Here is a 27563-nt window from a genome sequence, read left to right as displayed (position 1 = left end):
CGCCAAAGAACTATGGCTTCATCTCCTGTTAAGTCTATATATACTGTATGTGGGAACCTCACGTTACTTTCAACATCATAGCCACTTCGTGGTGGAGTCACATAAAAGAGGCGCACACCATGGGGACTGGTGCTCACAAGAGGATGTTCTAGCGACTTTTGTCTTAGTTTTCTTTATTTTTTTTGTATTTTTTTCTAACAAACACTTATCGTTTAGCTTGATTTAAGCTCATCAAGTACCCGGCACACCTCAACGTGGTGGAGGACGTTAGCTTGAAAAAGTTTTTGGCTGTTCAGACTCTTTGAGTCCAGCTGGAGGAAACGAGACAGGATGAATCATGAAGAAACGGTTGCTCGACATAAGCCACGCTATGGAAGTAAGTGGGACATTTCTTTCTCATTTATTTTTTTGTGTGAAACAAACTTGGGTGAGGAATTGGCGTCGGCTCTGTTTGATGAGCAGCAGGTGGTTGAGCGGCGCCTGACTTCTGCAACCTGGAGGCGTGTCTGCTCTGTAAAAATAAAATAGCTAAGAAAATATGGCAAGTTTAAACTACAATGTCGAAGTTCTTCGTTGCATTCATAGATTGAATCCGAAAGGTACACGTGATGCGCATCCTGGACTCGATTTTGAGTGTGTTTTATCTATTTATTCACCCTATCAGCCATTCCGCACATAAGGTCTGTTCTCATAGCTTAAACATTAACCACCACTGGAGTGTTGTTGTGTTAAAAAGAAAAAAAAAATCAACACATCACAAGGCTTCGGTGTCGAGTCAGGTTTACTGTTGTTGTCTTGTCTGGGTAAACATGAGGGCAAAGTGCACATTTTTAGTCGATAATACCAATCAATTCTGTCATCAGCTACGGTAGTTTGCGTTACATGCTAGGGGGAATGTGCTTGCAGGGAAACGGCACAAATGTTAGTTTAACACAAGCGAAGCCCGAAGCGATCCAAAAGTTCACTGTGTGTCCTCTGATTTGCATGGTCTTCCTGGAAGAAAGAGACGCGCCCCCAGAACAAATGTAGTAAATATGTGACACTTTAAGTCTTGATCTGAAAAGGTAATACAGTTGCCCCTATTCTTCAGTGCTCCACACACTAATATTGAGAAACACTGCAATACTGAAAAACAGCGTGAGTCAACACCATAGAGCCAGTAACTTTAGTCCCATGATGATGTGCACACAAAGGCAGCAAACCTCATCCTGTGGGTTAAATATAACAGTACAAAAGTGCAGGAAGTATGCACTTTAGTCAGTATGGTTTGTGTGTAGTAGCTCACTTCACAGAAATGAGGGCAGCTTACATTTGCATTTCCTAATCACGCTCAGATTTACTATTCATTTTACAACTTGGAATACCTTGCAGTTCAACCAAAAAATTTTCTTTTGAAACGTTAGTTCATTGAGCTTGTAAAGCACATGTGTTATTAGAGTCATGTGGGTCAAAAAGCCTATGTTGCCTGTGAAAGCTATGCCCAATTTTTTTATTGACCTCACCATCCAAATGATACGGTTAATTGCAGACAAAATAGATTATGAAATAGTCATGTTATTGGGGTTCATAGATATATGTTTGGTTGTACCGACTAAGAATGAAAAGATATATGAACCGAAGCCAAGACTTTTGGTTTTCAGTTTTCCCCTTCAATGTGAAATCACATACAATCATATTTACCTGTGTAAACACTGCGCCAAATGACATTGTGTTGTGTATGAATGGTTGTCACGTCACAGACTTATTTTGTTCACACTGGAAGTCACGTTCTTTTTTTGATAATGTCAGCGACCACAATAAAAGTGCGGATTCTGCAAAAAATTTTGAATTGGACATCATTCTTCTATTGGCTAACGCTAGTACATCATCATTCGCACACATGCACATTCACTCAACATGCCACACGTTTTCTCAATGTCACTGTATTGCATGTATGGTTAGTGACCCCAGGTGGACAACAATACCTAAAAGTTTATCTTTATACTGTTTTGTATGATGGTATTATAGTATACACATGAACCTTTACAATATATTTGAATCACTAATAATAATCTGCCGGTTTTGTGTGCTGTGGGGATGGTCTGGAAGCTGGTCCTTGCAAGAAGTGAGGGGATTGCTTACTATCGTTTGGGTCGCAGAACTTCAGGTGTATAACTAAACCCCTGTTCTTCCCTTAGTATTCCAAGTGCATTCGTATTGGTTTTGACGTGTGTTTGGAACACCAACACAGAAGGATACTAGTCACAAGTATGAATAGAAGATTTCTCAGCACACTTTAGCGGCCCTGCAAAGTTATGTACCTGTCTGACGAGGCAATGTTTGTGCTTTGAAAATTAATAAATTTTCAACTAATTTTTATAACAAATACTTCTTTTATTAGCATAGCATATGCTAGTGTTTCAAAACGTTCAAAATAAAAAAAAAAAATACCCTCGCTGATGAATGGATATTCACAGATACCCCTTGTGGTTACACAGTGCTGTGTGTATGAAGCACAATGCTCAGGCATCCTTTTGGTTTTTGAGCCGCCAGCAATCATGGAATGCCCTGACACTTTTACCTGCTATTGTTCATATCTATAGTACTTAGTGATGGCAGAGAGAAAAATGATGACTTTAGAACTGGAAATTAAACTTCTTGTGATGTAGGAGAGGGTCTAACTGGGTGCTAAGCACAAAGTCTTTGCAGATATTAATTAACATATGGGCTGATAACTTAATCGGCAGTATGTTAGGATATTTAAAGTCACGGTTATTTAAACCCTCCAAATCTGTCAAAACTGGTAGCTTCCTTTATTCCCTCCTGCGTTGTCTGCCATAACTGGCGACGGCAGTGTGCAGCTCTCATTGTGCATTGCACAAGTGAGTATTCCTCTGCTGCAGCAGCCAATCACATTGTCTACTTCCGGGTTTGTTGGCTTCAGTAACAACGTATGTTTGCTACTGCAGCTAACTAGTGCGGCTAGGGTTGTGGCTAACATGTTATCATATGCCATTTTCACACAGCGTTTTATACGACATCACTTGAGGTTGGACACAATCTCTTTATCGAGTTGGAGTGTGGATAAGAAAGAGAACCAATGGAACTTTTGCCCCATCCAAACAAACTAAATTGGCTGATGTTGACTGAAGGTTTGTTAAAATATTTGAAAATTATAATATTTTAAAGCTGTAATTTCATCGAGATACCGCAATACCATGGTACTTTTGCTCAAGATTATCATAATGTCAGATTCTGATATCGTCCCATGTCTAATTAGCATGATTGCTAATAACTATTTCAGAGTAGGCCATGCTTTTTACTGTAAACATTAAATGGATTACGGAACCAATGTTGTATCTTGCTCCTCCAAGGCCATTGGGATGACATGTAGGCTAGTCAGTCAACTAGTTTTACCACTGGTTTGCAGTAGTGATAATACAACTAGCGTCTGACTACATCACACATCAAAATTAGCTTTCATTTGCACTGGCCTGTCAAACTATAAGGTGCATCTGTGTAATCTAATGTGTAATCTAATGAGCTCAAATTACAATGATTTAATGTTCTCCTTGATCTTCCATGTGAAAATTCTGGTTGATTATGTTAAAAGTCCAAGAGTTTGCACATCGGTCATCGAATTGGAATAGGCTTTCACCCAGCTAGACATAACAAGGTGATTGGATTAGGCCGCCAATACACAATGGGAGGGAGAAGTCATTAAGCTGCGGGTAAAGGTCAAGTCCCTGCAGAAGTCACTTGTCACTCAGGCCTTGTCTACATGTAACCAGGTCTATTTAAAACAACATAATTCTTCCCTCTTCATGTGGAAAGAAAAAAAAATCCGTCCAAATGGTGTTGAAATGATTGCTGCTACGTGAATCCGCATAGTGCCATTTTAAAGTCATATACAAGCATACCAAGTTGCTAGGCAGCAGTAGTTCAAACAGATTCTGTCCCAATTCGTTTCAACGTCACTGACATCTTTGGTGGGAAATATGGCTTGGACGTACCATTGCTATGCACCATCAAAGAGCCAAACTTACAGCCATGGTTTACTTGAGTGCTTTGAAGTGGCACCTGTCAGAGCATGTTTGTCACAGAAGTGTTAACGTAAAAATTCCATTTTATGATTACTATACACAAATGCTGTTCCAGAGAATTCAGCAAATCTCCACATTGGTAAGAGTTTTTAAGATCTTCTTTAATGAAAAAAAAAAAAAACAACACAACTGGCACTTATAGAAGATCAAGCAAACTGTAGACTTCTACCGCCTGTTTGCAAGAGTAGACTATGCCTTAAAGCAGTGGTTCCCAACAACCGGTCCACGGCCCGGTACCCGAAATAATGTTTTGGACCTGATTTACTTTTAACAGTTCGTTCATTTGTGCTTTGTTTGGCTTGGGCTTTGTTTTTTGGCGGCGCCTCTGGCCGCTCTTGATATTACATTTTGTAGTGAGAAGGATGGCGTGGTTTAAAGAGCAGTCAGTCGGTGATGCACATGTTGTTTTGTCTCTGTGATATCTTGCCCACGACTGTACTTTCTTTGTAAGAATGTTGGTGTATGCCAATATGGCCAAAATTAGTTTATTTGTTGATCCAACAACTTGTGACTGTGGATAAATGCTACCTAATATTAGTTCTTATCTTCATTATGTTGTATAGTGCTGCCCTGTATGCGTTTAGCCCGTTCGCATTTTTGTTTGTGTGCCAGGTATTTCCCTTGAAATTAATAGCTTTTGTAATTCAGTTTTATGATTTCCTTAATGTAATCTGTGTACATTTTGAGCTACTGCGAATCTAAAAATCTCAAGCCTTGACCAGTCCGTTGTGATAAAAGTAAAGGCCCCATTCTGTGTCTCCTGCACAGCCATTGACGAGAGCTTGGGGTGAAGTTGACTTCCCTTGGGCTTAACATGCTCCAAACAATCCATTGAAAATACTTTTAACAAGAACGATATCTGATCTGTCTTGTTGTTGTATTTCATGATAGCATTGTCCTCTTAATCAGCCACTTCTGTTGGAGTATGAAAAGAGGCCTTAAATTCATCAGGGCCATGAGTAAATCACTCTTTTAGGGCCACTGTGCACGTTTGTGCTTGTAGTTTAGAAAACTGCTCTCGTTTTATAATTTTAGGAATTGTGCTTTTGAGTTTAAGCATTTGGAAAAAAAACTGTAATGAGCTACATGTGTAGCTCAGTATAAAATTGGTTAGATTTGTTGTACGAATGAGCGGTAACAGTATTCGATTTCCCCCCTTTTTAGCCATTCAGGACGATGAGAGGCTGTCAGCAGAGGAGATGGATGAGAGAAGGCGGCAGAACATCGCCTATGAGTACCTGTGTCACCTGGAAGAGGCCAAGCGGTAAGATGACAAAGGCATCCACACATAAGCTGCAAGAAGTCTTGAAGCAATCGGGTGAAAGCATTTTGTACAGCAAGAATAATAGTCATGGAATTGGTATGACGTGTTCACGAAGTAGGCATAAAAGCAACATCAACAGCAGCCTGAGATGAGCAGTGTTGCTAAGAGCAAAGTTGCAGGTGTTTAAATGATGACGCTTGCATAAAGCTGTCGCAACAGGTAAATGCAGAATGAGCATGTGAAGTGATTACACGCTACTGCCAGTATGAGTTCAGATGACTTCGCGGAAAGAATCTCTATTACATGAGCTCTAATCTCGACTCGTCATGGAAGAGTTAAATCCCACACTTGAATTATAGCGTGCTACATCATTATCTGTATGCTTTCAGTTAGTTATTCTACCGACGCGGTGATCTAAACATTTGTTGTGACGTGCTTGGAAACAAATCACTTCCTTTCAAGTCTCTTCTTCCCTCACAATTAAGTTTTGATTCTTGACATTTATTCTTGTACTGTGCACAGTGGATCACAAGTGACCCCCGCACTTGGACTTGACCACTATTATTTGCTTTGTAAGGAGTTCATCAATCTTTGTAAGCAGGATAGACTATGAACAGAGACTTTATTACCTAGGTTATGATCCCAGGTTATTATTATCATTATTATAATTAATTTTGCTTAAGTTTGCGGAAGATTTGCGCTCCTCTCCCAAACTGCTCTAATTCATACAGCTGCTTCCTTCCAATTCAAGTTTCATTCTCCAACTTCCTCTACTACTCAAATAATCATTCTCTTGAGTTTTGTAAAAAGTAAAAAAATAAATTAAAAAAAAAGTTCTTCGATGCTAGAAAAGGTGCCAAACAGGATTAGGATTAGGATTTCTAATGAAGCAGGAAGAGCAAGGGATTAGTCTTTACGCTCTGGGGTTAGCAGTCGATGTTCTCAGAACAAGGATTGAATCCACTCATCTTTAGTGGAATAGATACTACATAAGAAAATAGTCTGCATTATTCCTTCTGTTTGCAAATGCTACATTATACAATGCTGTGAAAAAGTGTTTGCCCCCTTCCTGAGTTCTATGTTTCTTGCATATTTATCACTTGCAAAGGTTTCTTACCAATATAAACCAATATCAATATCCTACAGATAATCCAAAGATGTATCAAATGCAGTTACTAAATGATTATTTCATTTACAGGGGGATTCAAACAGAGGTTTTTTTTAAAAAAACAAAACAAAAAAATCGTAAAGTACCGGCAAATTGTTTGCCAGCAAAATACAGTTCAATTACAGTAACACAATTTCTGCATTTACGATACAAAATTGTATTGATGCATTTGATTTTACAATTACTGAATGTACTTACACCAAAGTTTAAATGCAAAAAATGTTTTGCATTAAAAACAAATTTTTACCATAATTTTAAATTTAGCTGTACAAACATTTTGCATTTAAATAAATTGCTTTTCTGCAATTAATTCAGGATTTAAAACAGTTTTATCATACCTAATTCAAGATTTAACTATAAAAAAAAGTTGTACATTTTAAAAATTATTTACTTAAATCTACAAATTTCTACAAAAAAAATCCAAAAAAATAAATAAATCTGACCCTCTGTAAAAAAGTAATTGCCTGCTTAACCTAATAGCAATAGAAATGAAACATATGCGATAATTGTTGATGAAGCTTTCATACCGCTGTGGATGAATTTTGTGCCTGTAAATCTGGACATGACTTAGCCAGTCCAAAACCTTAATTTTCTTCTGTTTGAAACTTTATGATTTGGTCTTTATTTTTTCCTCCCATGGTATATAAAATCCTCATTTAGAAATTGCATTCTTAGATGTATATCATTGGGTTTTCTCAGTTTGATATTAAATAAAACTTGTGGTCAATAAATATGCAAAAAAAAAAACATGCATCAAAAAGGGTGCAAATACTTTTTCATAGAACCAACTATAGGTATGAGTCATTCTCTTGATTGCAATCCACAAACTGAAACACAGCGAAGGCTCATCTGTTTTAAGGGATGAGCCTGTTTTCTCCATATACTGCTACAAAAAAATAAAGGCAATAATGAATCTTTGTTCTCGGTAATTTCCATATCGAATGATCCCGCTCTTTTTTTTAATCATGATTTTCCCCATTGTTGATGCAGTCCAGTCCTCCTGTTTTTGGAGACCCCTCACCAAAACATTGTTTTTTTTTTTCAGGTACTGTATATGTTGTACTATACAGTGTTTTAATTTGTCAAACTTTGTTTTGCTTTGAACCAGACTCTTGGACCGTCTTCTACATCTCACACAATAAACTAACTCATGACAGTGAAATGTGAGCAGTATGTTTTCAAGTGCTGGGGCATCGATTGTGGTCGTAAAGCGGCTAAGAGGAAAATGGTAATGGCACAGAAAGTGCTGCTTGGTTTCTTGCGGTTGGTCACAGGTGGGACAATGACAGGAAAGTCTGCTCAGATAGCTGTAAACATGAAACTAGTCTGTCCCCCGGTGGAAGACATGCACCCTTACATTGTTCTAAATACAGGAAGTGATGTTTCACAAACAGGATGTCCCTTTTTGACTGTAATCCCGCCAAACGCTTTGCCCCCTGAAATCTCAAGTATCTCAATCTGTCCACGTTTATTTTTCTTCAGATTGTTTGTTTGTTTGTTTTTTAACCTTTCTGCTTTTGGACTTCTACGACTGCTCTGTGATAATAGTTTGTGTCAGAAAGGCCTAGCTTTGAGATATTACCATTTCTGACAGTCCACAGGAAATGGTACTGAAAAATGGTTTTCATTCCAACCATTTGTAATTGGGGGGGTGGGGGGGGGGGGTGCTTACATATGTCATCAAGATCAATCTACGTCATTTCTCTCAACATTTTACCCCTTAGTTTAAAAAGCACCAAATGTTGTCAAAAAGCATGCATATTATGTTAGATGGTGTTTTGAGTTCCTTTTTATTTATATTTTTTTAAACATTGTTCTGCGTACCCCCACCAGTCTTAACATAACACAATGTCTGACAACCGTTCAGTCTTTGCTAATTGATTAATTCTGTTGTTGTTAGGGGAGGTGAAAATACACATAGGGTGAAAACACATTTTCGGCAGCTGAGATAATTTGGGCCAGGGGTGGATCTCCAGCTTTGAAAATGGCGTCACTCCAAGCCAGCCTGATAATGTGTAACAGATTTTCAAACTAACATAATTTAAAACCTAGCAAATCATTTACCGACCCCTTTTGAAGAAAATTGTCCCCATTGCCAGGGAATAACTGCTATACACATCTTAGGTTAAACACAGTTCGCAAAAATCTTGTACTTCAATATTTCTTCTCGGGTGGTGACCACAATTGGAAACTTGAGAATTCCTCCAAAGAAATCACGGAACCTTCCAGCACAGCAATAACTCCAGCCTACATACTGGTTAAATTACTGGTACGGCAGGCCTATTTTTTTTTCCTCCCCCATTTTAAGCTTGTGTATAAATTTTCAGACTGCAAATACAATAATCACAGTGAATATTCTGACATAGATTTTATTAAAAAATATTGAACAAGAATCAAACCAAAGTATTAAGTCAGTTTTAAGCATTTATTTCACTTCTACAGTTCGGCTGAATAAATGAACATTCATACCACTGTAGAGAATCCTTTCCCTGCTTTTAGTTCAATTTGTATGTGTTAGGTGGATGGAAGCCTGCCTGGAAGAAGACCTGCCTACTACCACAGAATTAGAAGAGGGACTAAGGAATGGTGTCTACCTTGGCAAACTTGCCAACTTTTTTGCCCCCAAAATGGTGACGGTAAAAAGGATTTATGACAAAGATCAAGTTCGGTACAAGGTATTTGCATATTTGTATTTTCTTTTTGGGGGGGGCTGCCCTTTTTTCCCCGAATACTCAACCACCACACTTTTGTTTTTTTGGGAATTACACAAATTTTAGACAAATTTGGAAAATTTGGAATTTGGAAAGACGCGTTCTCCCTGTCATTTTTATTTCTTTTCCTTTCAGAGCAAAGGACTACACTTCAGGCACACTGACAACACAGTTCAGTGGCTCAGGGCCATGGAATCAGTGGGTCTACCAAAGGTAAGGAGTGTACACAGACAAACATTTGCTCTCTTGTCTTGCAAACACACCTATGGTACATAGTGAATATCCAGTATACACCTTGGTGCGACCGGTTGCTACCATTTGAGGTGGTAACAAATAAAGGCCAAATCCAAAAGTGAACGGACACCTCTGCGGACAAGTTGTGTGTGCTATGTAGGTTTTGTACACAAAATGCATCTGGGGGGGAAAAAAAAGAAGCACTCATATGACACCCCTTCAGATAATGGGGATTTTGAAGTCGAATGTGCTGAGAATAATCCAACATAAGTGGCCAAGATAAAGCATGAATGGATTTGTGCAAGTGAAGATAAAGGCTGCACAAATTAATCTACTTCTCCAAGACTGTGTTAAAGCTGAGATAACTAACCGAAAATGTGAATGGAAGTGTTACGTTTCAAGACCCTCATTGAGATGTGGGCTCGTTGAGAAATGTTGACAAAGGTCGAGGGGACTAATAGTCACGACAGGATGGAAAGTCCCTGATCAGTGCAGTAGCATGTGATGTAGCGTCATTCTTTCTGTCTTTTTTTTTCTTTTTTGTTGTGTGTTTGTTTGCCAGAGGAGATGGGTTCTTTGCAAATCAATTGTCATTAACACCAAAACAGAACAAAAATAGATCTTAATGACTGATTACTTTTGCTATAAGTGGCTTAGAGCCAAATTGTAATAAATGTCTCCCTTTGGTTTGCCTCAGGCTGGTTGTTGCAGAATATGGCACATATTTGTGAAATAACAGTTGTATACTTGATTTTTATTCTGCCTCCCCCAGATATTCTACCCAGAAACAACAGACGTATACGATCGCAAAAACATGCCCAAGGTGGTATACTGCATACATGCGTTAAGGTAAGAATGAACTGCCTTCTTCATCTAGACAGCTACGTTGATCACACAACACTAAGTCAAGTCAAAGAAACTTTTTGACAACACAATAATCCTTTGTGTAAAGATACGAAAAGCTGGTCTCAAACTGCCACGCCTTTTCATTTAGTGGTTTTCACTTGTGAACTACTTTATTCTTATAAATCAAGCTGGTGAAATATATAATAAATGGTCAATGGAAATAGTGTCAGTGCATTTTCTCGTTAAATTGCACATTATGCCTTATTTTGTTAAAGGTGATGTATTACACATTTGTTTTGATTTGAAACAGTTTCCAGGGGTCGTAATAGCATGTCTGTGACATATACTTTATCAAAACATGATGATGATCTTGAATTATCCTCAACTTTACACACACTATTTCTTGTCTTCTTGTCAAAATTAGCTCACCTTGGATTGGCTCTTTTTAATGCAAACGCTGTCCCATATGCCGCTTGGCCAATAGCGAGTGCAGATGGTAGCTGTAGGGGTTTGAAATGTGGCAAACAACATCTCCTCGTGGATGCAAAGACCAGAATGTGTGTGTGTTTTGCTTCATGTGGCACAATGTAACAGATACATAGGCAAACACAAATACCTCCCAACCCCATTGCGTCGACAACCTGACTGAGCCACCACTTATGTGCAGCTTGTCAGCTCATGAATGAATGTGTTTCAACTCTTTGGCTGCAATTTGGAAAGTGGCAGATACTGTATTAACCTCACCTTTTTGCCAAATTCGACATGGGAGAATTTATGTAAAGCATTCACTCTGTTGAAAGCTTTGAATGACCTGATCTATATTTGTCTGTCTGCCATGTTGATGGTCGAGAACAGAGGTATTTATTTAAACCATATTGGTACGGGAACATAGTGATGCTGACCGTTTTTTTTTTTTTTTTTTTTTTAATTAAAAGAGCAATTTCAATTTGTAAGTGCATGAATATAGTGTCAATTTTATTTGCTTGACCATGCAAATGACTGATTTTAGATTACGTTACATACCGATTACATGAACTGCTTGGATTGTTTTGCTTTTGTTGTGTTTCTGTCAGGCCCATTGAGAGTTGGTTTCCTTCCCAACTTATGCACACACAGCTTCTTCCTTCCTGCGACTCCAGCGGGAGGTCTGCGAGGCTGCTTTGCTTCTCTTTGCACAAACGTGCGCACATGGAGTCAAAGCAGCAGATGTTCATGTTAGACACATGGCGGGAAACTGTCACAACAACAATGTAATGTGGATAGAAATGAGTTATAATAAACCAGATGTTGGTTGTGAAAGGACAAATAGATGGAAGCAAGTTGCATCAAGCAATCAATTACGGGAGCTGATGGTGATCTGTTGAGTCACTATGCTGGTCAGCTGTTTCTGTGTTTGTCTCTCAGAATGAATGAAACCCTGTCCATGTGTCAAGGACAGAGGTCATTTCATGTTTGCATACACTCTGTGACCAAAGTGCAGAATAATCTGCCACTGCAGCTATTTTTTGAGTTGCCCTCGTGCCAAACCTACCTTAGTTATCAATTATGCAGTAGACTTATCGGGTACCAGCAAGCCGATGAATGTTTGATGAAGTTTCCAGTCACCTAACCTGTTGAATTAGTTGACCAGTGGACTCTAATGGACAAGCTGGGTTGCCTGCTGTCATTGTGCTAATTGAATTCTGAGCCAACACTACCTCCATGTGGTGGCTGTGTGTTATTTGTGGGAAGTAAAAAAAAAAAAAAAGAGAAAAAAGAACAGCTTGGAATAATCTCTATTAATCAAGGAAAAACATACAAATCTTACAGTTGATTATGCAGATTGTCATAAGCTTTTCAGTGCTTGCTCAAGTTTTAGTGCTAATCTTACGCATGCTGTTATTTGTTACAGCTTGTACTTGTATAAACTGGGCATTGCACCACAGATCCAGGACCTATTAGGGAAGGTGGCGTTTACAGGTAACAATATACTACTTAAAAATAGAATATATATTTTTTTGTGTTCCTTGTTTTTTAACTCCAGTTTCAGTCTTGCCCCTGTGCTAATTTCACCTAAGTTTCACATTCCTTTTAAAATTCCTGCTAATTATCTAACCATCTTCCATTGTGTTTTCTAGAGGAAGAGATCAGTAATATGAGGAGTGAACTGGACAAGTATGGTATTCAAATGCCAGCTTTTAGTAAGATTGGAGGAATCCTGGCCAATGAGCTCTCAGTGGATGAGGCAGCATGTAAGTCATTTACCTTCTGTCCAAATTTCTAGAAGTTGACTTTTTTAGCACTATATTTTGTTTTATTCAAACACTCAATCGTGATGTGTTGTTCTTGTCCTTAGTGCACGCGGCTGTGTTTGCCATTAATGAGGCAATAGACAGGGGTGAGGCATCCATGACTATGTCAGTCCTGACAAATCCAAATGCCATGCTGAGGAATACCCAGGAAGCTCTGGCACAAGGCTATCAGGACACATTGAGCCAGGCCAAGACACGGAAACAAGATCAGTCCTCGGGCAGAGTAAGAGTTATACAGAGTTGCCAATTGTATTTATTGACAGAATGTCTTTTCACATTGAGCCATCAACACCAACAGCTCTGTTTAGCTAGGTCCACAAAAACTTAACAACTCTATTTTTGATCATCAACAAATTGTACATCATCAAAACTGCATATTACTTACTGAGAAGTAAAAGAATGCCCAGTCAAGCAGGATATAGTACAGCACAATAGGGGGACCTTGCTAGTTTATTTTTTTTTTCATATTAAAAGCTTGGGCTTTTCTGATTGATGAGCATATAAAAATGGAACCACCTTCACTCTTGTTGAAAGTGTCAATGGGGTAATCTCTGTTTTAATTCCCGAAAAAAAAGATTTTCTTGCTTTGGATAGTATTTGAGAGTAAGACATCACTTCTTTAAAGTTGTTGTCGGAGCAGATGGTTGCAATTGTAGTGTCTAATACAATCAACCGTAGTGGCCCAGAAAACGGTTACCCGCGATGACTTGCTCTATGAGCCTTGCCAGCACATTCCACTTGCTGCAGTGTCAGCTGTACTTCACCAAACATTAACACTTGCACTGCAAGGCAACTTGTCTCCCTCTCACTTATATTTCCCGAGACACCACCAACATAAGTGAATTCGCTTGAACACCCCCAAATTTGCCAGTCCAGTCTAAGCTCTTTGATAAATGCAATTTTTTGTATTTTTCCCCAGTACTCCACAGTTTGTACTGCAGAAAGAGATGTTTATGAAGAGCTGCTAACACAGCAGGAGATCCAGAGCTGCATAGACTTTGTCAACAGTAAGCACTAATCTTCCTCAATGAACATAAGCCTTCCTGAGCATTGTAACTTTTTGCATCAAGTGCACATGACAACAGTTTCTTTTATCAGTAACGTGCTTCTTTTTTTTTCTTTTTTTTATTTCCAGTCCAAGCAGCAATAAGGCAGGTAAATCATGCGGTGTGTACCCAAGATGAAGCATCTCTTTTGGCTGCACTGAGGCTTGAACCGCTGGCCCTGCTGGGTGTACAGGACATGAACCATGGCTGGTACCTGGAGCATTTTACCTCTTATTGTCTGCACAAATCCAAGGTACCCTTATTTTGAGTTTGTACTGTATAGCCTTTGCCATCAACAAATGTACACTAGTACTCCTTCTGTCTATAGTAAATTCAATGGAGTAACCGGTGAGCAGGTCTCGACTATGATTTCTAACAGAGTAGCAACAGAGTCTATGTGCACAGTTTGTGCACGCACATATAAAAGCATGAAAGCAAATGTGCGTTGATAGCTTTCAGTTTACCTTTCCCAGTATGGCCAGTAAGTTGTTATTTAGCATACAATCCACAGTGACAATAGCATGAAATGAAATTGAAATTTTAAAGCAATTTTCTATATTAACTTTATTGCCGGTGATGGCTAGTCAAAGATCCATTTTTACTGGGCTGGCAGTGAATGAGGTGATTATTCTACTTGTTACTATACTTCATTGACATATACCGAGGAATAAAAATGCATTACTTGGACTAAGTAACTGACTCAGTCTGACATGTTGAGGAAGAACATTTAACTTATTTACTGCTAATGACAGCTACAGATGTCAGACCCATTATGACTGGGTTGGCAGACTGCTCTACTTCGAAGTATTGTATTTGCCACTTCAACTTAACTTTGAACAAAAGCTCCAGTCAGATGTTGCTATCGTTTTGACCACAAGTAATTTTCATGTTAGTGTCATTCCATTTTATTTTATTTTTCTTCCTGCAGGATGAGGACAAGGCTGTTCTGGTGGATAAGGATGAAATCCAGGCAGTGGTCAGTTCTTGCAATGATTTTGCAGAGGCTGAAAGGCGAAGTAAGCACTACCACATGTTCACATATATCAAATCCCATCTGTCAGTGCTAATATTCTTCCATTGTTTGTCTGCCCAGAACTTGAGGCAGTTTCAGCCATCAATACTGCCATTCGTCTTGGCGACGCAGTGGAGACCGCACAGGAGCTCATGAACCCTGAGGCTCAACTGCCTATCGTCTACCCAACAGCTGCCAATCTATATCAGAATGAACTTTTTAGCTTGCAATTGCAAGGGGGGAGGGTACGTTATTGCTCATACGCAGCTCCGTAAATACGTTCTGTTTGTCTAGATGGGATATGTATGTGGTGAGATCCAATGTCTCATAATTTATGTTACATTTAGTCTGGCCTGAGCCACGAGGAGCTGAGTGTGGCTGTGGAAATGCTGTCGGCTGTCGCTGTGCTCAATGAGGTTCTGGACACCAATGATCCGCAGGCTGTGATCGAGCAACTAACAGATTCACCTTTGGGTTTTACAAATATGGACCAAGACAATCTAAACAGGTATGTCAACTGGACTATTGGTTGTTAAAATGAAATGTAACATATTACAGTATACATTTACATTCACATACATTGTAACAGACAGACTGTAGAAATTACAGCTTAGGCTTAAAAGCATGATTGCGGCCTAACACCTTTTGCGAAATTGTGTTGAAATTCCACTCTGGTCTCCTCAGGTATGCCGACGCCCTGTCCAAGCAGCGGGCAGAGTCCCTTGCAAAGGGCCAAGATTTCCTGACTTGGAATGATGTTCAAAAGTGCATTGACGCTGTCAACATCCAGGTCCTCGAAGAGCATGAACGTAAGAATGTCAGACAAGTTTCTGATTTTTGAACTCGATAGTAATTTGTAGTTGGTTGTAAATTTGTAACATTTGTTTGCATTAAATAGTGATAGTTTATACATTCCTTTCCTTCTAGGAATCATAGCAATAGCAGAGATCAACGAGGCGTTGAACTCCGGTGATCATCAGCAAACACTTGCAGCCCTGCTCCTCCCCACTGCCAAGTTGACAGGAGTGAACCCAGTCACAGCCAAACACTACCACAACGTCCTATTTTATATCAAACAACTCCTCTGCCAGGTACCAGAATTTTTTTTTTTTTGCTTTATTTATACCCCTTCTGTTGACAATGGATGTGTATTTTCTTCCCCAGAGATCAACTATTTTTCAAAGCTTAATTTGAAATGACTAGCATCATGGGCACTTAAGTCCTTTTAGTTTTGACATACTCTATTTGTTGTGGGATATAGGGTTTCCAAAAATGTTTTGATATGCTTTCTAATCCAATTACATTACATCGTGTTTTTTGTTACTGTTGAGTGTTTACCAATAAGAAAAAACATATTTACTAGTTATAAAATCACATTGGAAATGAATTATTTTGTTTACTATTTTTGAAACATTCTAAGAAGTCTGTAGATAACATTTTTTTTAATTATTCAATAAATCACCATCTCTAACAACACATTCTCATTCATCTCACTTTCACCATTATTACAACATTCCCATCTGAGTGTTGTACATACAGTTTATATATTTACAAGGAGACATTTACTGTATGAGCCTGTTTATTTCCCAGTGTCAGATGTTGCAGTTTGTGATTCCCTGCTGTGTCTCAACAATGGTCCAGTAAGGGCCCTGCCTTCTCTGTGCACGCATTCAGTTGCATATCTTAAGAGACAGTCTCTCTGGGATCCTGCGGATGGAGATGAATTGTATCTCCGGGGCAGCCGATTTAGAAATGAGCAAACACAGGAAGGGATCCAAACAACTGTGGAAGCAGCAGAGACAAACGGCGAATCTGTAATATCCGTACAGTTTGTCGTCCCCACTCGAAAATAGACGGGCGTAGTGTGCTATATGCAGGATTGCACTGGGCAAGAAGCACAGCACAAAGATCGTAAAAACCAGAGTACTGATCTTGATAAAAGGTCTCCAATTACACCCCGATTGTCCGAGGTGGTGTACCACTGACACGTGCGCATAGATGGAAATCATGAAGGGGACTACAAACCCTAGGCAAACCAGCACCAGTCTGTAGGGTATGAGCACGGAATGGGATTTTTCTTCAAGGGGAAGCACATCGTGGCAGGTGGTGACTCCCAGCTGGGCAAGCCAATAGCTTTGCTTGACCAGTAGCTCGGGTACAATAGCCACCCCAAACAGGAACCACACGATCAAGCACGCCCATACTGCCAGAGCGGTCTTGGCCAGCCTTCGATACAAAAAGGGCTTAACCACAGCCAGGTAACGCTTCAGACTGATGCACGCTATGGTCTGCGCTGAGCAGTAGACGTTGCCGTAAAACAAGGCCGTCATCAGCCGACAGGGGATTTCCCCAAAAACCCAGTTGTTCCCATTGAAATGGTAGTGAACGCGAAAGGCCAGGCAAAGCAGGAGCAGCAGGTCCGATAAGGCCAGGTTCAGGTAAAGCACAACTGTGGACAAGGACTTTGCTCTGAGTCGCAATCTGAGGAAGACCAGAATGTAGGCGTTGGAGGGGATACCCACAATCATGGCCAACATGTAAGCTAAAGGAAGAATCCAGGTGCTTACAATCCCTGTGGCGTAGGCCGTCGCCGCGTCGTCTGGGTCCACGTCCAGCCACGAGTCGCCATTAGGATGGAACCCGCCTGACAGCTGCTTTGTCAGGTTGTGTTGATATATCTTGCCCTTGAAAGATTTTGGAGACACTTCAGATTGTGTACTGTTTGTGGTCCTTGTTCCTTTGCCTATATGGGGACAAAAGCAATGTTTATTAAGAGCTTTTTTTGTTTTTGTTTTTATAAACCAAATCATACTCAAGCAATAAAGATGAAGTTTTATTTTTGAGACACCTAATTCAGATGATTGCAGTTCATAAAAAAGGATATGTACATTTTTAAATAACATTAATAGTGCATTGAGTAGTCTAAACAAAAGTTGATTGGTTCTCTAATTCGTTTTTTTTCAAATCGTACCATTATTATATTTCAAATACACAGGAGAAAAAGTTTACTTACCGTCAGCCTGGAAGGTCTGCACAGCCATTAGACAAATAAGAAGTCCGACCAAAATGTCCGCCATGTCTACTCAATGCGGAAAAATGGAAAAATGTTGGGTTTCAGTTTTTTTCACATAGTATGGCAGTTAACCCCCAATAGACTTTGCTTCGGGGCATCTCCGCAGCGGCACAACTGCCAGCGATGCGTACTCGAGCTTGACTACCTCATAGAACACAAAGAAAGCTTGACTGTTTGTTCGCTCCTGCATGCACGTTTCCTGTCTCGCCTTGAAAACAAAATTCCCCGCTGTCTGCGTCAGTAACTGCCCACTGACTCACTAGAGTGGGAGGATGCAACTTTGTGGTTTAGCAACTTCTGTAACTTTAAATAAATGTCCTTTATTATATATGTTGCCAATGTATTTTGTGAATTGAGTTCATTTAGCAATTAGCATTGGTGCTCAATCATGCGTTTCACTTTAAAATGGATGATGCCCTCATTAATTTAATGTTTATATTAAACTGCTATACAAATATTATCTTGCATATGTTAGCTATATTAACACTTGGCTTTTTAAAATTGTATTCTGTTGAAAGTGTAATAAATTGTGATACGATCATCGAGCAGAATTGGGTGGGAAATTCTAGAACCCAAGCTAATGATTTCCTTCCTGCCAGTGGTCAGGGATTGCCTTAACCCTCTCTGGAGTATCCTAAATATAGCCTTAAAAGTTCGGCTGAGTAAACATTGGTTGCTTTCATGGTTTTGTTACATAGTGGAGTGGGATCAGGACATTCAGTTATCCTTTCCCATCTTCATTTACATCATAATGTGAACGGTTGTACTTCCAAAATTGACCTGATTTTTGTGTGCGTGTGTGTTTTGTATTTTTTCTCAACAGTGAAGAATCTCATAATGCTGAGTGTATTAATTGATAAGGGTTAATGAATTCATAGTTCTGGGGATTGATTCAATATTAAATATAAGTATTTATTTATATATTCATATTACTTTGAAGATATTTGTCTATAAATGTGGCGACTTCCTTTTGTTTGACTGCAGAGCTCGGGAGATGAATCTGCTGTACTGTGGCTGGACCAAATCCAAGAGGCTATACACGCAGCTAACCAGGATGCAGAAGAGGCTTTTACAAGTGAGTGCTTATTGTTGTTTATCTCTTAAAAGTTGCAGCTCAAACTTAAGTGTTTCCCTACACGTCTTATCATATATATTTTTTAATTCTGTAATATGTCGTTAATTAAAAAAATGCACTTTACTGAAGATTTGAGCTATTTTAGTTTTTTTTTTTTTTAAATGTGTATGTGGTTTAACGTGCTTGATCTGACTGTTCGTCAGTCTTTGTGATGTTCTGTCATGACATTCTTTTCGTCTCACGCATCCATCCGGTAGCATAGCGGATCAAATGAGAATTCTGTGGAGTTTTTACTAATCTGTGAACACCCACTTATCTGGCTCAATTTTCCTGTGTTTTGACAGTGGCTAAAGCAGTAGCTGACATAAACAAGATGGTGATGGAGGGTGACTCCCAGAGTACTCTGCAGGCTCTTCAATCACCAAATGCAGGCTTGAGAATTGTACTGCCTGAATGTGCTGATGCGTACCAGGCTGAACTGGCACAAACACAAAGGAAGATGGCACCTGACGGTAATTTAACTGATACATGTCTTATTGAAATAGTCATTTGTGTGGAACTAAATTCTCCAAATTCACTTCTTTCTCTCTTAGGGAGCACCCATAGTGTGTGGGTGAAACACAGCATACATGACAGATATGACTACTTCTATAATCTGGAGACTGGCCATGGTACCTGGGAGGAGCCAGAAAACTTTGAGCACCGCCGTAGCCACCTCAATAAAGAGGAAATTCAGGTACCTTACCACACTTCAGTTTATCATTGAGTCACGTTCATTTATTTGATATTATTGATTCAATATAGATTGGTTTTTATCCCATTTAGTTTGCAGTCAGTTGCGTGACTGCTGGATATAACCGGCAACAGTTGTGGTTGGCCAATGAGTTTTTAGTGACGCTGCTGCAGGCGAGGATTCGTGGTTTTCTGGTGAGGCAAAGGCATGCTCAGAGGATGGAGTACCTGCGTCAACAAGAACCCCATGTAGTCAAACTTCAGGTTGTACCCGTTGGCATTGTTGAGTGTTTGTTTTATTTTGGGTTTAACTGAGTACCTTTACCCCATATGTAGTGTATGTGTAGAATTATATAAGGGTTTCTGTGTTCTTTGTTTTTAAACAGGCATGCTGGAGAGGTTACAAACAGAGAAAAATATACAAGGACAGAATGAAACTACTTCATAAAAATGTTACCGCAATTGTCAAGGTGATGTGTTGATGATATGCATTTTCATAAAACCATCTGTAATACATTTGAAAAATTCCCTTACCTGAATTGTGTTTATTTACTTTTAGATTCAGTCCATGGTTAAAATGTGGAAAGCCAAACGGGAATACAATGAACGTTTGCAATACTTCAAAGATCATGCGAGTAACACTTGGTTTAATTAGTTTATTCTTATTTATAAACATGGTTACATGTTTTTGTCTGAATTTACTGTTTTTGTTTTCCTTTTATTTTTGCACATAGGAGAAGGACATAGTGACCATACAGGCTTTTCTAAAGGCGAACAAAGCAAGAGATGACTATAGAACTCTGAGTAAGTCGAAATAGTTACCTTACATAATGACTGTCTGAATGCAGTGCACAAAAATGTAGATTGAGCTACATGTCAATTTGAATGGGCATTTGCATGTATACTGTAGGGTTGAGTCGCTGTTTGTTTCGTTCTCAATCTTTTGTGCGAATCCACAGCTGGGGCCAAGGACCCACCCTTATCTGTAGTGCGCAAGTTTGTCCACTTGCTGGAGCAGAGCGCTTTGGATCTGCAGGAGGAACAGGAATTGTCACGGCTTAAGGAAGAAGTTGTAACCAAAATTCGCTCAAATCAGCAGATGGAGCACGATCTGAACCTCATGGACATCAAGATTGGTTTGCTGGTGAAAAACAGGATCACGCTGCAGGTGGCTAAATCTCTCTTTAGGATATGTGAGGTATTCCACGTGTATCGGTCACCAACTACATCTCTGTTTCTCTTGAAAGGATGTTGTGAGCCACAATAAGACAATGAAGAACATGAAAAGTGAAACAAGTATAGATGATCTGGCCACAGCAGACAAACTGGGAATAAAGGGCTTAAGTAAAGAAAAGCGGAAGAAACTGGAGGCCTACCAACATCTCTTTTACCTCCTTCAGGTAATGTTGACCTTTGCTTGATTGATTAAACCATACTCACTTTCTTCACTTGTGCAATAATGAGCATTATCTGAGCCATTTATCCATGTGCAATATGTGTACTGCGTGCGAGAAAAGCCTCAGACCACACTACCACTACATATGCTGTTGTTGTGTGTGTTTTAAACATTGTATTTATATACTGTTATTTTTACTCTATTTATTGTGTTTTTATTCTCTATTTATTCTCTATTTATTTATTCACTAAGGAGTAGCACCCAAATTTCGTTGTATGCTATACAATAACAATAAAGGCGATTCTGATTCTGATTCTGTATCCCAAACATCTATTCTTTTCTCTCCGCAGACCAACCCGTCCTACTTAGCAAAGCTAATCTTCCAAATGCCCCAGAACAAGTCCACCAAGTTTATGGACACTGTCATCTTCACGCTGTACAATTATGCCTCCAACCAGCGAGAGGAATATTTGTTGCTCAAACTCTTCAAAACTGCTCTAGAGGAAGAAATCAGGTGACACGTTTGGTCCTGAATTGGGAATGGGTTTTTTTTTTTTGAAAGAAGCTTCTAATCTGTTGTGAATTTTTCTTTCTGGGTCTCAGGTCAAAGGTTGACCAAATTCAGGACATTGTGACAGGGAATCCTACGGTCATCAAAATGGTGGTCAGCTTCAACCGAGGAGCACGGGGTCACAACACTCTGCGTCAGCTTTTGTCCCCTGTGGTCAAAAATATCATCGACGACAAAAATCTTGGCATCAACACTAACCCTGTGGATGTTTACAAAGCCTGGGTCAACCAGCTGGAAACAGCCACCGGAGAAGCCAGGTAGTAAAAACGTAATGCCAGGAAAAGCTTTGGCAAGGATGGCATCATCTTTTCTTCTTTATTTATAGTCTAAAATGATACTGCAGGTTAGCTCAGACACACCAGATGAACTTTCAGTAAAATGACTGTCTTTGTGCTGCTCCACTTTAGCAAATTGCCCTACGAAGTGACTCCTGAGCAGGCCATGTCACATGAGGAAGTACGCAACAGGCTGGAAGCTTCTAGTCTCGCACTTCGCTCTGCGACTGATAAAGTCCTCAACTCCATTGTGTCCTCCCTGGATAATATCCCGTAAGTTTTGGCACAGGAATTGGCCAAGTCCAATCTGTGTCCCCATGAATATTTGGTCTCCTCAACACAGTTTGATTTCAAATATTGTTTGGGCAAAAAGTTTTATTTTTTTTTTTTGTCTTTTTTGTCCGTCGTTATCTTGTTTTTATCCACTTCTGTCTGCAGACTTATGTGCACGTTATATTCATTACCTTCACGTATTTATTAAAGGAAAAAAAAGTAGGCATAAGATTATTTACAACAAAAACGACCCTCTTATTATTTAGTGTTAAAATTATGAACAACTTGTCGACAAGTAACGTTTGCCACTTTTTACTATATGTCGCGCTGTGGATGTAATGCAACAAAATGGTAGCTTTTGATGACAAGATGTTCTGGTCCCTTTCATTTTAGAATACACTTTTCACAATTAAGTACTGTACTGTAATCAAACGCATACAACCATGTCAAGGTCCAAGTGCACCGCTAGATGGGGCTGACGTTTAAATGAGTGACTGGCATAACTGCGCAGCCTTTGTAGGATGTGGAGAAGTTGACAAGTTTATTGACAGCCATCAGTATTTTTTTTTCAGCATTGCAAACATTAATCGTGTCGATTTGGTTTTGTTTTCCATCTTTGTCTGTTGTTTTGCATGCAGTTATGGCATGAGATATGTAGCAAAGATTCTGAAGAACTGCCTCCATAAAAAGTTTCCCGATGCATCAGAGGATGAGTTGCTGAAGGTAAAAGCCTTCCTCGGTGTCATTTGTTAGTAAACATCTTAAATCCCATAATGGTATCATGATTATGTCTTTGCTGTCGCGGGCATGCTGTAATTGACATCATCTTTCCTGTCTATTGCAGGTAGTCGGAAATTTGCTTTACTACCGCTACATGAATCCCGCCATCGTAGCGCCCGATGGATTTGACATCATCGACCTGTCCGCTGGAGGGCAGCTCCATGTGGACCAGCGGCGCAACCTGGGATCTGTGGCAAAGATGCTCCAGCATGCTGCTGCCAACAAGTTGTTTGAGGGCGAGAATGCGCACATGACACCCATGAACAACTTCATATCGGAGACATATGAAAAGTTCCGGTGAGAAAACACAATTAGACTGATGTTGGGCTATAGCTATTAAAAGAGGTGCTAAAAACGTTCCATGAACAAAACCAAACAATTTTAAGAAAACAATCAGCCCTATAAATGCAACTATTTATCTGGTGAAGCCAGGAAAATATTTAACTTGCAGGCAGTTTGGTTGAGGACAAAGACAACAATATGTACTTGCTGAGTCAGCATTTGCAAGATTTGTTCTCCTAAAGGTCTGTTTAAAACAGATCAAAACGTTTTGTGGATTGAAACACACCAACAAGATGACTCTTTTGAGCACAGAGGACCGCTAAGAGGGAAAATTGTACACACTGTTTTCCACTTGTCGTTTCTCTATTCCGTGAAGGGTGTTTTTCCAGTCCGCCTGTGACGTCCCGGAACCCGAGGAGAAGTTCAACATTGACGAATACTCGGACATGGTGACCCTGAGCAAGCCCATCATCTACATCTCCATAGAGGAGATCATTAATACGCACTCAGTAAGTATGCAAATTGTCAAATTAAGGTCAGTTCATAGCAAGTGGAGCGTTTTTAGTCTGGAAGATGTGACGGCCCCAACTTTTGTGGGCTTACTACTCAAACCTATTTCCACATTTGCGTCGATGCAGCTTCTTTTGGAACATCTGGAGGCTATCTCACCAGACCCCAATGACCTGTTGCACGAGCTCTTGCAGGACCTTGGAGATGTCCCTGATGTTGAGACGTTACTTGGTACGTCACAAGTTTACAATACAGTATATGTTTGGATGCTCAGTGTCACTTCGAAAAGATGTCAGAATCAATTATTTTCCATGTTCTTATTTAAATAAGGTGAAGGAGCTGGTCAGAGCAGTGACGCAAGAAGGGAAAGTGTCCTCAACCAGCTGGCTAAGACTGAGATCTCCCTCACCCTGACCAGCAAGTTTGAGTTGCTTGAAGGGGATGACAAAGACTTAAAGACTCTCATGACAAAGTGAGTTGAGTATTTTCAAAATCTACTTGTTGCAGCCTCTCATGCGAAAAAAACAGAAATGCATGGAGACGTTAAAGACGTTTTTGCTTTTTTGGGGGGAACAATGCGTTTGACTTTTTGGCCTGAGTTTGGTGGAAACCCTTTTCTCTTCTAGCTTGACTATTTGCCAGTGTATAAAACAAGGCCCATAAATGCATGTGGTCGGATGATGTCACGGAAGAACTTCAGAGACACATACACGCACTGACCACGCCACTGACAGAATGAATCTATTATAAAGTTCTGTTGTTGTTGTTTTTGTATATACCTTGGGTAATCATTTAGTGACCCAACTTTGTCTTTCCTGCCCATGAATCATTTCCTGTCCAAACGGGAAGAAACTTGCCATTGGCGGTTATCTTCCCTATAAACATGCATCCTTCTGTGTGCAACTCGCTGCATTAGAAAGATGATTTCATTCTAACACTGAGGTGTTTACTTAAGTATTTCTATGTGGCATCCACATTTAGTGGCTGCTGCGGGTTTTTTTTCCACAAGATTCTTGTATTTAAAGCTTGACTCAAGAACAATGCATTTCATATACTATCAAACAAATGTGTTTCTTTTTATCACTAGCTTTTGTTTGGGGAAAAAAAAAAGTTTCAATATTCCGATATATTAAAAATGTAGCAAAAGGCAAATCAGCATATTATATAAAAACAGCATGTTGCTGTGGCATCTTCAGTATGATGTCTGATGAACAAGCATTTGGCACTTTTACACATCGTTATTGTTTGCATTTTTCATAGGACAAAAAGACTCATTGTAGATGTGATCCGAATTCAACCAGGAGAGACTTTGCCTGAAATTTTAGAGACCCCGGCCACGGCACCTCAGGTGACATTTTTTTTTTTTTTTTTTACTTAACTATTTATATATAAGTGTTTTAAAGTGTGTTTTTCATATGCCATTATTTTCCCCACTTTGGCTGACTGTGTTTAGATTATTATGCTGTCATGTTTGAACCTGCAAACAGGAGTCGGAGCATATCAAGATAGCAGTGCGACGGGCGGTTCAGGACGCTCAGACCCCCGACGGCCTAAAGAGCAGCCCCGCCATACTGGAGGACAGTCAGCTCCCCCTGGAGCAGAAGAAGCGGAAGATCCTGAGGAACCTTCGGAACTTGGAGCAGGCTAACCTCGTCGCTGCCACCAACAAATACCAGGACGTCATCAATGACATTGCTAAGGTATGTCATCATCTCACTTGGAATCACGTACTGTCGTCTCTCCAGTGATGTCAACCTGCTTACCTTACTGATTGTCAGGATATTCGCTACCAAAGACGCTACAGGCAAAGGAGGAAGGCTGAGCTCGTGAAGCTTCAGCAGACGCTTGCAGCACTCAACTCGAAAACGGCCTTCTACCAGGAGCAGATGAACTATTACGACACCTACATCAAGACTTGCCTGGACAACCTCAACCGCAAGTGAGCAAGCTGCCCTACAGTACATGGATCGTATGACTTTTCTATGCCTGCGCTTATCGTGCATGGTTGTTTTATGTGTGGCTAGGAATTCACGCCGATCCATCAAAGTGGACAGTAAAGGAGATGAAAAGGGCGGCAAAAAGGGAAAGCCGCAATCTTTGAAGTACACCGGAGCGAGGCTACACGAGAAAGGAGTCGTTCTGGAGATTGAAGGACTTCAGACCAACCAGTGAGTACTGCTTTTTTATTTTTCTTAATCAGTGTGCTGTAGAGAATTTTCCATGGTCACTTTAATTGTCACATTCGATATAGATGACTACATCGCCTGCTCGATGGAGAATGATCAGATCTCTAAAAGTTTAAAGTGAATACACAAGTCTAGCACGTATTGTTTGCGTGTACCATAAACATTCATGTTAAATAGGGCTTTTGCATAGATTTCCCACTCAAATAATTTTGCTCCAAGTTGAATCCAACCCACTCACTAAAAATGCCCTGGATTTGAAAATTCAACTTTTTGGAGCTTTATTCATGTTACAAACACCTCAAAGTGTTGTTTTCTTTCATTGAAGCATTCCAAAGAATTGCTTGCCAATGCTGCGCTCTCAGTACTGCCCCAACCGAGCAGATATAACATAACATGCGAGAGGCATGGTGATGTTAATTAACATCGCCCCCGTACCGCCGCGCACGACTGCATGCCGAGGAGACATTCAGGTTTTTACTTTTTGTTTCACTCTGGGGTTGAGGAGTAGACATTTTGCACCAAGTCAGCCAAGTAAACAGCAACATTTCATTTATTAGTTTTACTGTTGAAAATGTCCAAGTGTGTTTGGGAGCACACGCCCGGACAATCAACGGTGTAGTACGTAGTTCACCTCGCTGGCAGGCGGAACTGTTGTTATGAGTACTGGGTTCCCACAGGGACTGATTTGATGGGAGGAACTAGTGTTACTGTGTGTGCTCTCTTGACATGCCTTTTGCTTTGTTGGCAACTCCAATTCATTTCAATGCCTGTTTTTGGCCTCTTCATTCACTCCGCCTCTGACACTCAGTCAAGAAGTCGTTTCACTTTCTGGATAGAAATCTAGCCAAAAAAGCTCTCGTATTTTATAAGAAACGCCATTTCCAATGTGCCCAAAGGTAATATTCCATCATTTATATACAAATATTGAACCGCGTGCGCACACACAAAAACACCACCAAATGCGCTGCTAACGTTTTAAACATTTTTTGTGTGTGTGCCAGGTTCAAAAACGTCATGTTTGAGATTTCACCAAGTGAGGAAGTTGGGGACTTTGAGGTGAAAGCCAAGTTTATGGGGGTTCAGATGGAAAAAGTTCAGCTTCATTTCCAGGTAAATTCCACTGTGTCACGTTCCCATCAGACACCCTGAATATTATTCAATCAGCTGTTATTTATTAACAGCAAAACTTTAGCAAAGAAACATTCATATTGTATGTGTGATTGTAATTGCAATCATTTCTTTCTGGGGTTTTGTTAACAGGACCTTCTGCAGCTACAATATGAAGGTGTGGCTGTTATGAAGATGTTTGACAAAGCCAAAGTCAACGTAAATTTGCTCATCTTCCTCCTAAATAAAAAATTTTATGGGAAGTGAATGAGAATAGGTAATATGAGAAATTGTTTGTGCTTTGTGACAGTGCCCGGTTTGTTCAATAAGATCAATGTTGCCAGAAAATGTATAAGTACTGCCATTTTTTTTGCTCCATTTAATTTAATAAAGCTGTTTATTTTGTAGCTGTTAATTTTATTTCCTTATGTTTGGAGAGCTAAATTTAATGTATTTTAATATGAAAGGCATTCATCTTTTTGTAAGATAAACACTATTGTTTTTGTTGTCACTTGTTTGTTGATGAAGCTGTAATACCAGAAGGTGGCCTCCCCAAGGCTTGTTCAAATGCTGTTGTTCACGAGTGCCTTTTTAATCAAAGCATTGAAATCATATTTTAATGAATAAAACTTTTAAATGCTGTGACGAA

The 27563-nt window shown here is 39.7% G+C and overlaps 2 protein-coding genes across 2 annotated transcripts; one reads left to right on the top strand and one right to left on the bottom strand.

Annotated features, from left to right (window-relative positions):
- Positions 1-82: 82 nt before the first annotated feature.
- iqgap2 (IQ motif containing GTPase activating protein 2) lies at positions 83-27563 on the top strand. Its single transcript, XM_088424970.1, has 38 exons — positions 83-376; positions 5247-5346; positions 9033-9189; positions 9361-9438; positions 10232-10308; positions 12197-12264; positions 12423-12536; positions 12641-12819; positions 13516-13603; positions 13732-13895; positions 14571-14658; positions 14736-14899; positions 15002-15162; positions 15339-15463; positions 15582-15745; positions 18712-18802; positions 19147-19314; positions 19396-19538; positions 19628-19798; positions 19921-20004; positions 20094-20165; positions 20269-20338; positions 20494-20702; positions 20782-20934; positions 21281-21444; positions 21534-21758; positions 21909-22049; positions 22688-22772; positions 22894-23126; positions 23488-23620; positions 23750-23852; positions 23952-24093; positions 24882-24969; positions 25109-25321; positions 25400-25560; positions 25646-25789; positions 26809-26917; positions 27068-27563. The coding sequence occupies exons 1-38, from the start codon at positions 331-333 to the stop codon at positions 27179-27181; spliced, it is 4989 nt and encodes a 1662-aa protein (XP_088281096.1). The 5' UTR covers positions 83-330; the 3' UTR covers positions 27182-27563.
- On the bottom strand, positions 15168-17923 carry f2rl2 (coagulation factor II (thrombin) receptor-like 2). The gene is made up of 2 exons (XM_088425166.1): positions 17668-17923; positions 15168-17397 (listed from the first exon to the last, which is right to left on the bottom strand). The coding sequence occupies exons 1-2, from the start codon at positions 17729-17731 to the stop codon at positions 16325-16327; spliced, it is 1137 nt and encodes a 378-aa protein (XP_088281292.1). The 5' UTR covers positions 17732-17923; the 3' UTR covers positions 15168-16324.

This window comes from Hippichthys cyanospilos, chromosome 1, assembly GCF_059441005.1.
Source record: "Hippichthys cyanospilos isolate Australia breed blue-spotted pipefish chromosome 1, RoL_Hcya_1.0, whole genome shotgun sequence".
Taxonomy (NCBI): Eukaryota; Metazoa; Chordata; class Actinopteri; order Syngnathiformes; family Syngnathidae; genus Hippichthys; species Hippichthys cyanospilos.
Note: the sequence above shows the minus strand (reverse complement) of the source record. Positions and strands in the feature narration are given on the sequence as shown.

Coding starts and splice junctions, on each gene's coding strand:
- iqgap2 (XM_088424970.1), top strand. CDS start 331: ATGAATCATGAAGAAACGGTTGCTCGACATAAGCCACGCTATGGAA. Junction 9,439..10,231: donor AATCAGTGGGTCTACCAAAG/GTAAGGAGTGTA, acceptor TGCCTCCCCCAG/ATATTCTACCCAGAAACAAC. Junction 23,853..23,951: donor TGATGTTGAGACGTTACTTG/GTACGTCACAAG, acceptor TATTTAAATAAG/GTGAAGGAGCTGGTCAGAGC.
- f2rl2 (XM_088425166.1), bottom strand. CDS start 17,731: ATGGCGGACATTTTGGTCGGACTTCTTATTTGTCTAATGGCTGTGCAG. Junction 17,398..17,667: donor GCAGACCTTCCAGGCTGACG/GTAAGTAAACTT, acceptor GTCCCCATATAG/GCAAAGGAACAAGGACCACA.